The following is a 13,980-nucleotide window of genomic DNA, read 5'->3' on the forward strand; positions in this document are numbered from 1 at the left end:
CACAATCTATATATTATACAGTATGTTCGGAATAGGTTATCACGTTAAAAAATAATAAAAGTTGTGAATTGTTAGTTTCTAATTAAAAAAAATGTACCAATATGATCTGAATAAATGAAACGTTTCTTAAAAAAATAAATGTATATCATGAGTAAACTTTATTATAATATGGCTTTATAAACATGACTATTATTTATAAAAAAAAAAAGGGAAAAGGGAATATTTTTTATTTTGAAAAAGTAAACTTCCTTTGGCGTATGTAGTTCGGCCCTAAAAAAAGTTCTACTGTATTAAATAGTGTGAAGTTGGTTGCCTATAAATTAACTCCATATCTTGAGGTTTGAGTAGAGCCATATCCTTGCTTCCCCTCATCCAAATTCCAATCTCTTTGGCCTATCATCATGGCGGTTGAAGGTCCAAGCCAAAATGATAAGCTAACAGCCAGGATTACCTACGCCCTTAGTCATGATATGAATGACGAGGTTATAGAGCTTTGCAAAAACACTAGAGCTGGTCCGTTGTATCATATGACCTTGCACAAATCAACCGTGCTTCAAATGGCATGCTACCTTAAAAACTTTGATTTAGCAGATAAACTTTTGGATATAGTTTTTGATGATACGTTGTCTAAGGATGATCTCTTCGACAAACTATCTACACTAGATAATGCTTGGGGATGCACGGTGCTCCATGACGCAGCCACCTCCAACAAAGGAATTCCATTTATTGAGAAGCTGTTGAACAAAGTACCTCAACTGCTAGAGGTAAGTAATACTTGGGGTGAGTCTCCTCTTCTTGAGGCTATCCGCTTTGGCAGGAGACGTATGTACGCATATCTAGTACACAAAGTTGACGAGTATTGTCAATCACACAACTATGGATGGCATGAACACCTCCACTTCTTAAAACGCAATGATAACATGACCATTCTTCACATGGCTATCCTCACAAGAAAATTTGGTCAGTTTCTTAAGATCTTTATCAAAATCAATCATCCTTTTTATGCTTCCTTACGTTATATATATGGATGTTAGTCTGTTAGGATCATTATATGTTTTGACGTTCAATGATATTATATTATAAGATTCCGAGACCTTAAACTTGTAAACTGTTATTTGTAGATGTTGCGCTTGATATAGCTGAGAGATATCCAGCGCTATATAATGAAAAAGATGGTCATAAAATGACTGCTCTTCAAATGCTTGCGCGCAGTCCAACAGCATTCAAAAGTGGAACTAAATTAGGACCTCTACAAACGCTTATCTACTCAGGTATATATGTAGCGCACCATCTTTCTTTATCAAAAATTATTGCAAGAATGTCATGTTTGGCCTAAAAAAAAATCTATCACAGGTTTGTCTTCTCCGTCTGTGGTAACAAGTATTGTCGAATTTTTAGCTCTATGAGAGCAAAAACTGTTTGATTACTGATTAAGTGATTAGTGAAGACGTTACTCATCCATTGCATGATCTTAGTCCACTCCATACCCCGTAGTTTATTTTTAGTCATGTAAAGCTATATCTTCATATGTTTGCTTTTTTTTTTTTCATTTACAGTTGTTTCAACTGATAATCAAGACACAAGTGGAAAAGACACAACCGGAGAGGTTGGCATAATCCGAAAAGCTACTAATATTATATCAGGTAGCAACTGTAAGTACAAGATTTGTTAGTGCGTATGAGTCTATACTACCTGTTACAATGGCTTATAGTTTACTGCTGTATAGTCTTAGGCTGCAAATTTCCCATGATAGAAGAAGTTAGAAAGCTGAAGAAGGGCAACGAGGATGCGCTAAAGCTTGCCCAAAAGTTGATTGAATCAGATACTTCTTGGAAGAGCACACTTATGCCAAATACGCTAACTCCTGCTATTAGACGCCCAAGGCCAGGTCTAATGTGGAAAGTAGCTCACGACATCACCAAATCAGATGACAAATCTGGAGAAGAGGGTCATTCAAATAAGTCTGGAGATGAGGGTCATTCAAAGGAGCCACCTACAGGTCATGACGATATGCATTCATCAAACAAAACAAATCCAGAAAATAGTATAGGCGACGATGAAGCTCCATTACATTTGGCAGCTAAGAAAGGTTGTATTGAGATTGTCGAAAAGATACTGGAAACTTACCCTCAGGCTGTGGACTACTTAAATCGTAATCAAGAAAATTTGTTCCATGTTGCAATCAGGAGTCGCAACCAAGAGATTCTCAACATTGTTACTGAGAAAAAACTTTTCAGGAGGGGCCAATTAACAGCCGTAGACAAACACTTTAACACAATTATGCACAAGGTTGGTCACAAGTCATCCATTCTAGGGAAAACTAATGAGGATACAAAGAAAAGTGTAGAGTTAACAACCGAAGAAGAAATTCTTATGGACACAAAAATCAAAACTCCATTGCAACAATTGTCTGATGAATTGAATTTATTAGAGGTAATTATCATATTTATATGTTCTACTGTTCTTAAACTTGGATCGGAGTTTTATGAATTATATGATATGTCTATGTGTATATACAGACATTGGAAGATCTTTGTCCAAATTTCCTGATCAATCACAGGAATGAGGATAATTTGACTGCCCGGGAATTGTTTGCCAAGACGAATGCAGAGCTTCGTGAGAAGGCCAAAGACTTTTTGAAGCAAACTGCAGAGCACTGTACAGTGGTAACCATTCTTATAGCCACAGTTGCCTTTGCTGCTGCGTATACAGTACCGGGAGGTCCAGATGAACGTACAGGCCTCCCGGTCCTCCTTGGGCATCCTTTATTCCTTGTATTCACGGTAACTGATGTTCTTTCACTTGGATTCGGGTTAACAGCAGTGGTAATCTTTCTCACGATACTTACCTCACAATTTCGGTTGAAAGACTTCCAAAGAACTCTTCCTCAAAGACTGCTACTGGGCTTGACCCTCCTCTTCCTGTCAGTGTCAATGATGATGGTATCCTTCGCAGCTACTATTATTCTCACCATCAACTCCAAGGAGCATTGGACCAAGATTGCACTATATATAGTTGCTTTCTTCCCCGTAATAATCTTTCTGCTATCCTATATTCCCTTCTACAAAGAACTTCTTCACATTTTAAAGCACTGCATTTTAAGGTTTGGTAACGCTCTTCCTAAGTCTAGGTGCGCAGAAGATCCTAAAGATAAAGATGCTCCATTGAGCAAGATCGTGTGACTTTGAACCCTCAAGCAGTATGATTTCTGCAGTGTGGTGCCTCTCAGCTCACTCAGTTCAGTTTTTTGTATTCTTTAGCATCAAAGTGTTGTTGTTGTAATCATTTACCTTTGTTTAATTTCCCCCCTATCATATTTTCCACTACTGTCATATATATGGGCGTGAAGCGTGTTTAGTTCTTCCATCTTTGGCTATATATGGTACTAATTAATGTAATAACGCAGTGATGAATAAACAGCAACATTATGTATGATCAAAGGTTGTTATGTTGTGTGATTCTACATGCTTACATATACCTTCATTCAGGCTTCAACTCTCTCTTGTAAAAGCATATCTAATAGTGCATTGATACTAAAGAGGAACTGGATGGATTGGAAGTGACAGGAATTAGAAACACTTTTGATCATAACATGTCTACAATTTATTGCATAGCCTATAAGCCAAGCTCACAAAGTTACAACTTACGAGTAATCTAGTACACATCGTATAGTGTTTATCAAAAAACTTATCATAACTCATAAGACCTCATTTTTAGGAGGAATCGAGTTTACAAAAATACTTATCATTAGACCTCATGTTCGATCAGAAGGTGTTGGGTTCGTTTATTAAAAAAGACTTAAGCCCTCGTATTCAGAAGCTTTTAAAGCATATATAATGATAAGTTGATCTCCTTGTTCATCATATCCTTTTATCAAGACCATTCTAATTTAACTCATGTAGTTAATCTCAAAGAAAACAGAGGAAGTACTCTGTACATAGTAAGCTGGGTTAGGGACTTAGGGTTTATAAAATCATAATTTGTCAATGAAAAAAGTTTGATTTTCTCCCAAATCAATTATTTACTTTATTTTCAACAGAATAAACAATCCTACTTTACATATCATTGGTTTTTTATTCAAAATACTCCAACTCACTAATAATAGGAATCAACCAGCAAACTAAAAACCTTAAACATAATTTTAGCTTAATCAACAATTAAACTAAAAACAAATATTCCCAAACTTCAACTCAAATCTTATACTGTATCAAATATTCAATACCCAAGATTAAAACCACCAAAATCCCCTCAAAATTCATTAATTATCTTAATTTTACTATCAATTAAAACATAAAATTAACAATTCAACAAAAACTTCCAAAATTTAACCAAGTATAATGGAGAGAGAAAGAAGCATACGGCCAAGTGAATCGTAGGACATACAAAGAACAGAATTTTCCGCGCAAATGTGCCGCTGTATACTCCGCCAGTACCACCGTTCCTCGAGCTGCCATTGGCGTACAATATCCCCATTTTATGGATTAAAAAAATGGAGAAGATTTAATTGATTGAAGAATTTATTGTTTTGATTTGGTAAGGTGGGATTATTGAGAAAGAGAAGAAATTGATGAAATTTGCAAGTGAAGAACAGAGGTGAGAGTGAGAAATTTGATTTGGGGGTGTTTTGATTGAAGATTTTGCTAATTTGGATGTGAGCATGTTATTGCTACTGCGTACGGATTTGCTTGTAATCTTGTATGTATATCATACTAGATGAAATCCGTTTGTTTCAATTTTTTAAAATAATTTTTATTATTTAGGGTCCGTTTGTCATCGCTGTGGTTTTCTGTTTTTTGGTTTTTTGTTTTTTAAAAGTATATTACATATGTTACATAATGGATCAAAAAATATTTAGACTTATTAAAATCATGATAATTTTGAAACTGACAACAAAAAAGTAAAAACACCTTTTTCTTGTTTCCTGTTTTTGGTTTTTATTTTTCAAAAAAACAGAAAACTGAAAACAAAAAATGATGCCAAACAAGCCCTTATCTATTAGCTAAAATTTATTACTCCATCCGTCCCTTTATTACATTTCTGTATTCCTTTTTGGGGTGATCAAAATTAAATGCATGTTTCTATATATAGGTTGTACTTTTTGCCAATATTATTCTTGTTTTGATGATTTGTCATCATTTTTCCTTTTCTTTTTTGTACTTTACATCAATTCCCAATACTTTCTCTTTCATAATTCTCAACCACCTTTTTTCTTTCTCTCTATCTCTCTCTAACCCTACATGCATATTTGTACTCCCAATTTTTAGTTTTAAGGAATCTTTAACTTTTTTAATTCTTGTGCAAATTGAGAAATAGACATGTAATAAAAGGACGGAGGGAGTACATTTTTACTATCGAATGATAATATTTTATATTTAATTGATTTAAACTTAAAATTTTATTTGCTAATTTATGGTATTTGAATTATTTAATCCTTTAAAAGAACTTAGTAATCTCTTATTTAATTGGCTACAACTAAAATTTATAATGACGTGTTAAGAAAATGAATTAAATCCACACTCTAAAAACTCGGAAAAAATCCTAGAGGCTTGAACATCGACATTCACCGCCGTTTGGCTTCAACTCCATTTATCCTCTTCATCCAAAATAAATCCATTTAAAATCTGAAATCCAACATTCCAACCCTAAATAATTATTGAAAAACTCCCAATCCCAATCTCATCTCTCAAAACTTACTCCAGATTCCAATTTCTCCATTAAAATTATTATTTGACAAATTTAATAATTGAATTGAAATGGCTAAAATGATTAGGCATAATACTTTGGCGGTGGAGGTTCATCGGCGGCGGACACATCTCCTAGCAATGGTAGGGAGTTGTTCTCTTTAAAAATCTGGAATTACTTGAAGTAGCGGTATCATCACCAAACCGTGGAAAAAAAAAACAAAGCGATGACGTGGACAGTATAGTGGAAAATTATAAAAAAAAAAAAAAGTGTCTGTATTTTGAAAATTAGATAAAAAGACAATATTATTTAGGGAAAGAGCTTCAATAATTGCAACAAATTGAAGGAATAATTTTAACCAATTTAAAGAAACAAATTAAAGGGAATATGTAATTTTCATGGCCAAAACAAATTAAAAAAAAAAAAAAAGAGAGAAAGAAAGAGAGAAAGAAGGAAGTAGGGAACCTAGTGTCATCTCAAATTCTCAATCATCCAGCTATGAAGTTCAACTTTATTTTAAGAGTATACACATAAAAGCTTCCAGGAGAGTCTTGTGGAACCAATCAAAAAAGAGAGTCCAATAGTAGAATGCTTTTCCAGGGCATTTGTTTTAAGTCTGATTTTTACCAATATATCTTGCAAAAGTCATCAACTGATATTTTAGATTTGTCATTTTCTTTCTTTCTTTTTTTTTTTCAGAAACATTATTTCTCATTTTCTTTCTGCTCCTATATATCCATAACTATTCTGAATTTCTGATACATAATCAATTAAATTAATCATTTTTTTCGGCAATCAATTATTCATTATTTATTTTGCGTACATAACGTTAAAGAGTTAAAGAGAATAACCTATGATCAATTTAAAGAATTAAGAATGATTAGGGTAATAATTTGTGCCCTTAGACCTTAGTATGTCATAAAACATTGTAAACTATGTTATTACAATGAATTCCTAAAAACATAAAAATGAACGCCTAAAAATCAATTTTAATAGACCAAACATAAATGGGTTTACATTTTACTTAATGGAACTGAATAATTAAAAAAAAAAAAAAAAAAAAAAAAAACATTGTCTAATACCGAAATAATAAATCGCTGAATAGTTTTTTTTTTTTTTAGAGAGAGAGAGAGCAACAAGGGCAATGCGCCAATACAAATGATATAATATACAACTAGACATAATTTGATTTCATACTATATCACCCCCCTCAAGACTTTAACCATCACCCCCCTTATGACTTTAACCAACGAACTAAGCTAATTAATGATCCACAATTTCACTAATAGAGTTAATGGTTTCAGTATTCACGTGTATTGGTATTGGACTAGTTGCTTGATCGCTTATAGAGTAATGCATGCATGTGATGAACTGATGAATAAGGAAGAGTAAAATTAAATAGTTTTTTTTTTCTCCATACTCCGATCTGTAGAAAACTAAACACTACTAGGAAATCCGTCTTTTATGGACGCTTTTTAGGCTTTTTTTCGACGCTAAAAAGCGTCGAAAATTTATTTCTCGACGCTGTAAAAAAGCGTCGAGAAATAGTGAGTCGAGAAAATTCGGTGTCACAAAAAAGTGTCGCAAATTTCGACGCTATAATTTGTCCAAATTTTTATACGAAGCGTCGAAATTACAATAGTTGGCGCACTTTCTCAAATTTAGTGACGCTTTTTTATGTCTAGAATCTTATTATTGGCGACGCTTTTTTGTGTCCAGAATTTCATATAATCTATGTTTTAGTAATTTGGCGACGCTTTTTTCTGTCTATATTTTTTTGGCTAAGAAGTTCTTCTCTTCTCCATATTCTTTATAAAAAGATCTAGAATATATCAACCAAAAAAAATATTTCATATCGAAACTTGTATTACCAATATATACACAGCACAATCAGGCCAATTTTTTTTTTCTTATTCCATATTAAAATATTACAGTACTTGTACAATATCTCATAGTCATGAGTTCTCGATTACAAAAGATTTGATTCCAACTTATATATACTTCATTCGTGACTAGTTGTAGTGGAACAAATTTACTCATTTCTTCACAAAAAAAACTTCATTAAATTTCCAACTTTGCTGCTCCTTAATCTACTTGCATTGCAAGGAAAGTTCACATTGTGACCAATTGTTCGCCTTGAATTCACAACACATCCTTTGATCATTAGCAGGAGCAAATATAGCAAGGTGGAGCGACAGCAGATTTGACGAAATTAAACTATGGTTGTGGTATTCCTCTCGTTCGCAATCTGCAAGTAACTCAGCATCATTGATAGTAGATTATGTAGAAGCATATAAACCGTTTGAATAAATCAGAATCACAACACATAAAAACTGCAACGAGCAAATGCAAAAGATACAATTCTTTTGAATGGAGTGAGGGAAGCTAGGGGGATAACAGAGGAAAAGTAATATTTTCAGTTTTTCAGACCTGAAACTTCAGTAGGGCCAGTCACTTGTAACCATGTATGAGTTAACAAAGTTTTAGATAAACCTGTATAAAGTAGACAGGAAAACACACAACTCAATAGAAAATGGTAGTTAAAATATAATAGATATCACTAGCTTCAGAGCAACCATAGGGGCATGTAGCGCTTAAACCCCTCTTACACGGAAAATCAATTCAAGGCATATTATTTGTTGAATCTTCTTACTTAAACATGTCATATATAACATATAATGGACATGGGATTGCATCAACCAAATCATATAGTTCAATATTCAGTCCAATTCATTGTTTGAAATCAAATTCCAGCCATCAACTGAATCCAAAGTCAAATATAACTAGAAACAATTCTAAACTTATGCTTGTTGTAGACGTAAATCTTCCATCTAAAAATTCAACCCAAGTCTTATAAGATTTGAGTAGTATTACAACAGAAATTCAAATCGTAACAATATTGCAGGGAATAAAGGTTGGAACTTACTCCTGCTTGATTATAGTATGTTACGGAGTAATGCCAAGATCTTCATTTCACTTTCTTGTGCAATATGTAGTATGGAAATTGTCTTGCGTCTAATTCAAATCTTCTAAACTATTTCATTGATGGAGCTCACTGAAAATCCATTGGGAAAATTAATAAAGACATCATAGTTAATACGAAGTACATATTATCTTTTAATGACACATAACTCAAAGAAGACAAAGTATAGACCTTGTTGTCTATACGCGAAGGAGAACCTGCACAAGAAAATTACTGATTAGAAATAGGCCAGCATTGCCAGAGTGATTATAGAAGTAAACTAACTCAATTCGGTAATAAAATTTCTTAGTCAAAGCTTTAGCCCAATTTGTTAAGTCACCAAATTAAATTTATAGTCTAAATAATAACAATGGCCTTTTGACCACATTCTTGTCTAATAGTATAATGCAATAAAATCGGCCTTAACGTCAACATTACTAAGCAGAAACTAAGTTCTAGGCAAATTGATCACAAAATCTTCACTCCAAAATAAAAAAATTTGCCTTCATGAACCTGAGAAATTAAACTGGTAGCAGATAAATGTCTAGCTAGAAAATATAGGTCCAGAGCACATTTATTCCTTGGAACCCCTATTTTGTTCTCATGATGGACAATCAACTGACCACAAAATCATTAACTAAACACACCCCAAAACATAATACTATGTAATAACAAAGAGTGATCAAATACTCTTCAAAAAAAAAAAAAAAAAAAAAAAAAGAGTGATCAAATAAAACTCCAATAAAAAAAATCCTAAACATACTTTATAGCACAATTTATATTCGTATATAAATCCTAACAAGGATAAAAACATGCCAAACACATGACTATTGAATTGGAGCTATTACTACTTATTAGTTGTAGAAATTCAAATCTGGTTTAATTCTTGAAAGAATCTATCTTGTATGTAGCAAATTATTAGAAATTAATCCAAAAAATAAAAAAATTAGACAAGATGGAGGAAAGAATTGATAATAAAGATTGACAAATTTAACACTTACATAAAGTTTCGAATGGATAAGTTGATTTAGCAGGCCCCTTGACACTCTGCATCACATACAAAGATACTAATATAAATTATAACACCAATCATTATCTAGCATAAGTGAATCACAAATTTGAAAAATAAAAAAAGTAGTAGTACAATAAAATACTCTGCATTACATACAAAGAGTCAAAGATACTAATTCTACAATCTGATAGAAGTGGGAACGCCGTTCTTTTCGGTGTGAGATTCGAACTAGGTAGCTATCTCATCTCAATCTCTTATGATTCAAGAGCTTACATTCCTTTATAATAAGACTAATATTTTTATGAATCTAAACAATTGAAGAAAATAAAAATAACCAAATCATTATCTTTTCCCACTACAAAACGCAACCCAGAAAAATTAACACTCTAAATCTATAATCAAAGAGAGTCACAAAAATAAAAATAAACCCGAATCGTGCTTCAAACATATGATGATCAATGGTTTCGAAATTGAATTAGAAAAGCAGCAAATAATTTAACATAACAATATGTATACACATACAAACAATCCCTAAAATTATGTTCTTCATGAATCTAACCCATATCTGAGTAAACTGACCAATATTTTGAGATATTATTGAAAAATTATCAACATCGGAAAACAATCTATAACATACAATTTGAAAATTAGACAAACCTCAATAATATCGACATAGAGAAGGATGAAATTGATTACTCCGTACAATTGAGGACGAGTAGTGAAACTTCAGAAAGCAGAATTATGAGAGACGCAAGGAAAAAGAAAATTTGTGAACGAAATCTAGGCCATGAATCCCTTTGTAGAATTCAGATCGAATAAAGGAAAAGGAATACAGAATAGTTAGGGTTAAGATTAAGAATATGAGTTGAAGCCTTGAAGGTCTGTGATGTTGAATTGGGCGGTTTTATTTATTTATTTTTATTTTTATCAATTCCGTGGGTTCAGCTAATCGGGTCCACGTGCAAGGCACATGTTAACATTCTCGACGCTTTTTGATGTCGAAATTTACTTTAATTTCGACATTAAAAAGCGTCGAGAAAACACGAATATCATTATTTACAGTTGACCCTCTTGCCTCAGTGTCGAAGCCATAGCGTCGAGAAAATGCTCTTTTTGTAGTAGTGAAAGCACAAGTGTATGAATACTAATACTACGTATTACATTAAACAAAAAGTTGTAACAAAAAAAATAAATAAATAAATAAAAACTGAGAGCACCTAAGTTTCTTAGCTTTATATATGAGAAATTTCTTTATGGTAATTAATTTAATGTATAAGATATAGATCTTGTCAAAAAAAAAAGTGTATAAGATACAGATGTCCAATAGTTTAGTTGATTAATATACTATGTATTAGGGATGAATGGATGGTAATCGAAAACAAAAGTCAATTCTCATCTACGTAGTATATGTACTGTACTGTGAGTCATTAGTTAGTTTGTTCTAAGCTTGGCCCTCTTATGCATCAAAAAATAAATTGCAAATCTTTAGTGATTCCGTCTATGTTAATGTAGAAAATAAAGAAAAAAGAAAACGTGTAACACATTTATTATCCCTTATATAGGTATATGTTTGTAATTGGGTGTTGTTATTTGTCGCTCCCATTTTACCGGGTAACGCTCCCTTTTTTTCTTGAAATTCCAATTTTACCCCTAATATATAAATACGGTTTTTTTCCTTCCCGACCAACATTTCTCACTTCTTTACTTCTCTCTCTAACTCTCTTACTCTCAAACTCTCTTACTCTCTAACTCTCTAAAACAATTTTTTTTTTTTTTTAAAAAAAAATTCCAAAATTGTTCTTCATTTTTTAAAAAAACAACAATCATCATAAACACAAAAGAAAATGGGTGATTCGAGGCGGATTAGGCTGAGATTCGGAGGGAGGACCTTCGGCGGCGCTGGTGGCAGGGGCGTAGGCGGCGGCGGCGATGGTGGAGACGAGGTAATTTTTTTATTTTTTTTATTTTCGGATCCCAGGAACTTCCGCCCAAAATTTCCGGAAGTTCCATGGACTTGATGTTACGGGGAGCAACCTTGGACTTTGTCATGTCCCGCACAACCTGTTTTGCACCCGGACTCAATTCGCTCACTTTACGGTGACCCTCTGGGTACACAATCATTGGGTGGTTATGTGTCCCGGTGTGATCATTTTTCGCAATGATCTTCCAACTTTCGCTGCTGACATCAGAATATATCTTGATGTAGAATGGACAACCATTAGCTTTGGTTTTGGTGTCCTTCCGTATCGCGTTCTCCAAATCTCTCGGCTTGCTCCTTCGTGACCGATCACATCGCAAATACCGATACGGCCGACTATATCTGGTTTTGTTATAAGACAATTTCACCAATATAAATCCCAATTTTATGGAAACACCATCAGCCCATGTAACAGCATCGTCAAATGTAGGAAAAAACGTATCGGTGACAAAATTCCCACTATAATTCACACCGTCACCGCCTTCCTCAGATTCCATATCCTATACAAATTAAACAAAACATGCTTTATGTCAAAATAATAATAATAAAAACAATAATAATAATAATAATAATAATTATAATTAAAATAATAAAAATAATAAAAACAATACTAATAATAATAATAATAATAATAATAATAATAATAATAACAATACTAATAACAATACTAATAATAATAACAACAAATACAAAACATTAACAATATTAATGATAATAAAAAATTATAACAACAACTACAAAACAATTTATAAGACCATAACGTTAATTAATAAATAAATAATAATAATAATAACAATAACAATAATAATAATAATAATAATATTAATAATATTAATATTAATATTAAAATTATATTTCTACTAATTAATAATAAAAATATTAATAATATTAATATTAATATTAAAATTATATTTCTACTAATTAATAATAACAATATCAACAACAACAACAACAATAAAAATAACAGCAACAACAACAATAATAATATCAACTAAAACAACAACAATAATATCAACATATTACTAATAATAATAATAATAATAATAATAATAATAATAATAATAATAATAATAATAATAATAATAATAATAATAATAATAATAATAATAATAATAATAATAATAATAATAATAATAATGAAACAAAAAATAAACATATTACTAATAATCATATTAATACAACAAAATTACATTAATTATCAAATACTAAATCACAACAATAAGCACAAGACCACGAAAAAAAAATACATAAAAAAAAAACTTAATAAACGTACTTAAAAAAAAAAAAATAGTAGGGACATCCGCCTAAAATTTCCGGATGTCCCTAGGTACATCCGCTTGAAATTTCCGGATGTTCCTTGGTACATCCGGAAATTTTAGGCGGATGTACCTAGGACATCCGGAAATTTTAGGCGGATGTCCTAATTACCGAAAAAAAAAAAAAAACTTACAGAATGATCCGACGCATTCTCCGGCGTACGTATGTTCCACTCGCCGTCCATGACCCAAGACCCGTCGGCAAATTTAACGATTTTTGAAAATAGAAAATTTAGGTGGTCGTGGGGACCGATTTGGTTGCATGGTCGTGGGGACCGATTTTGGGAAGCTCGGGACAACAATGTCGTGAAGTAAGGGGACCGTTTCATGTATTGTGTCCAAATGGGGAACAAGGTCCTTTTTATAACCCAAATTGCATAAAGGGCATAGTGGTCCATTCAAGTAAAAAAGGGAGCGTTACCTGGTAAAATGGGAGCGACAAATAGCAGTTGATTTGTAATTTCATAATTTGTATAGTATCTTAAAGCTATCTGGCCTATGATTGCAATTTGCTTTTATGGCTTATGTTGGAGGATGTCACAACAAGAATTTTTTTATTCCCTTTCTCAATAGATGGGGGCTTAGAGGAATCTATTCCAAGACCAAGCACATGTATTTTATTTCAATTTTAAATTATTCACAAATTTGGTGTTGTATAATAATGCCCTAAGATCTAAATTAATACGGAGTAAAGCACATAATATAATACTTGTACCATTTTCTAGGCAATAAATCTAATAAATTTGGTGTTGTACGTATGATGCCCAAAGATCTTAATTAATAGAGCACATATAATATAATTGTTGAGAAGTTAAGACATGAGGGATGTATACCAAGACTGTGATTAATATCATTCTTTTACAAATTCATGTGGATGATGACAATAATTAGAACTAGCCAATTAAATTAGTAAGATAACCTTGTGTAGTTCCAAGATCATTAAATAAATGAAGTATAACATGCCGCGAACTAAAAAGAAATCAATTAATTCCAAGATTGTAAACTACTCTTAAGAAATGAGAAACTTTTG

At 32.2% G+C, this 13,980-nt stretch overlaps 1 protein-coding gene across 1 annotated transcript; it reads left to right on the forward strand.

Annotated features, from left to right (window-relative positions):
- Positions 1 to 1,171: 1,171 nt before the first annotated feature.
- Positions 1,172 to 3,439, forward strand: LOC145595290 (uncharacterized). Its single transcript, XM_081651675.1, has 4 exons — positions 1,172 to 1,271; positions 1,557 to 1,643; positions 1,727 to 2,433; positions 2,520 to 3,439. The coding sequence occupies exons 1-4, from the start codon at positions 1,184 to 1,186 to the stop codon at positions 3,180 to 3,182; spliced, it is 1,545 nt and encodes a 514-aa protein (XP_081507801.1). The 5' UTR covers positions 1,172 to 1,183; the 3' UTR covers positions 3,183 to 3,439.
- The last annotated feature ends 10,541 nt before the right edge of the window (positions 3,440 to 13,980 follow it).

This window comes from Chenopodium album, chromosome 19 (genome assembly GCF_948465745.1).
Source record: "Chenopodium album chromosome 19, dcCheAlbu1.1, whole genome shotgun sequence".
Lineage (NCBI taxonomy): Eukaryota > Viridiplantae > Streptophyta > Magnoliopsida > Caryophyllales > Amaranthaceae > Chenopodium > Chenopodium album.

Excerpts from the sequence above, each read along its gene's own strand:
- LOC145595290 (XM_081651675.1), top strand. The coding sequence starts at position 1,184 with ATGACTGCTCTTCAAATGCTTGCGCGCAGTCCAACAGCATTCAAAAGT. Across the intron at positions 1,272-1,556 it reads ACAAACGCTTATCTACTCAG|TTGTTTCAACTGATAATCAA; the intron begins GTATATATGTAG and ends TTTCATTTACAG. Across the intron at positions 1,644-1,726 it reads AGCTACTAATATTATATCAG|TCTTAGGCTGCAAATTTCCC; the intron begins GTAGCAACTGTA and ends ACTGCTGTATAG.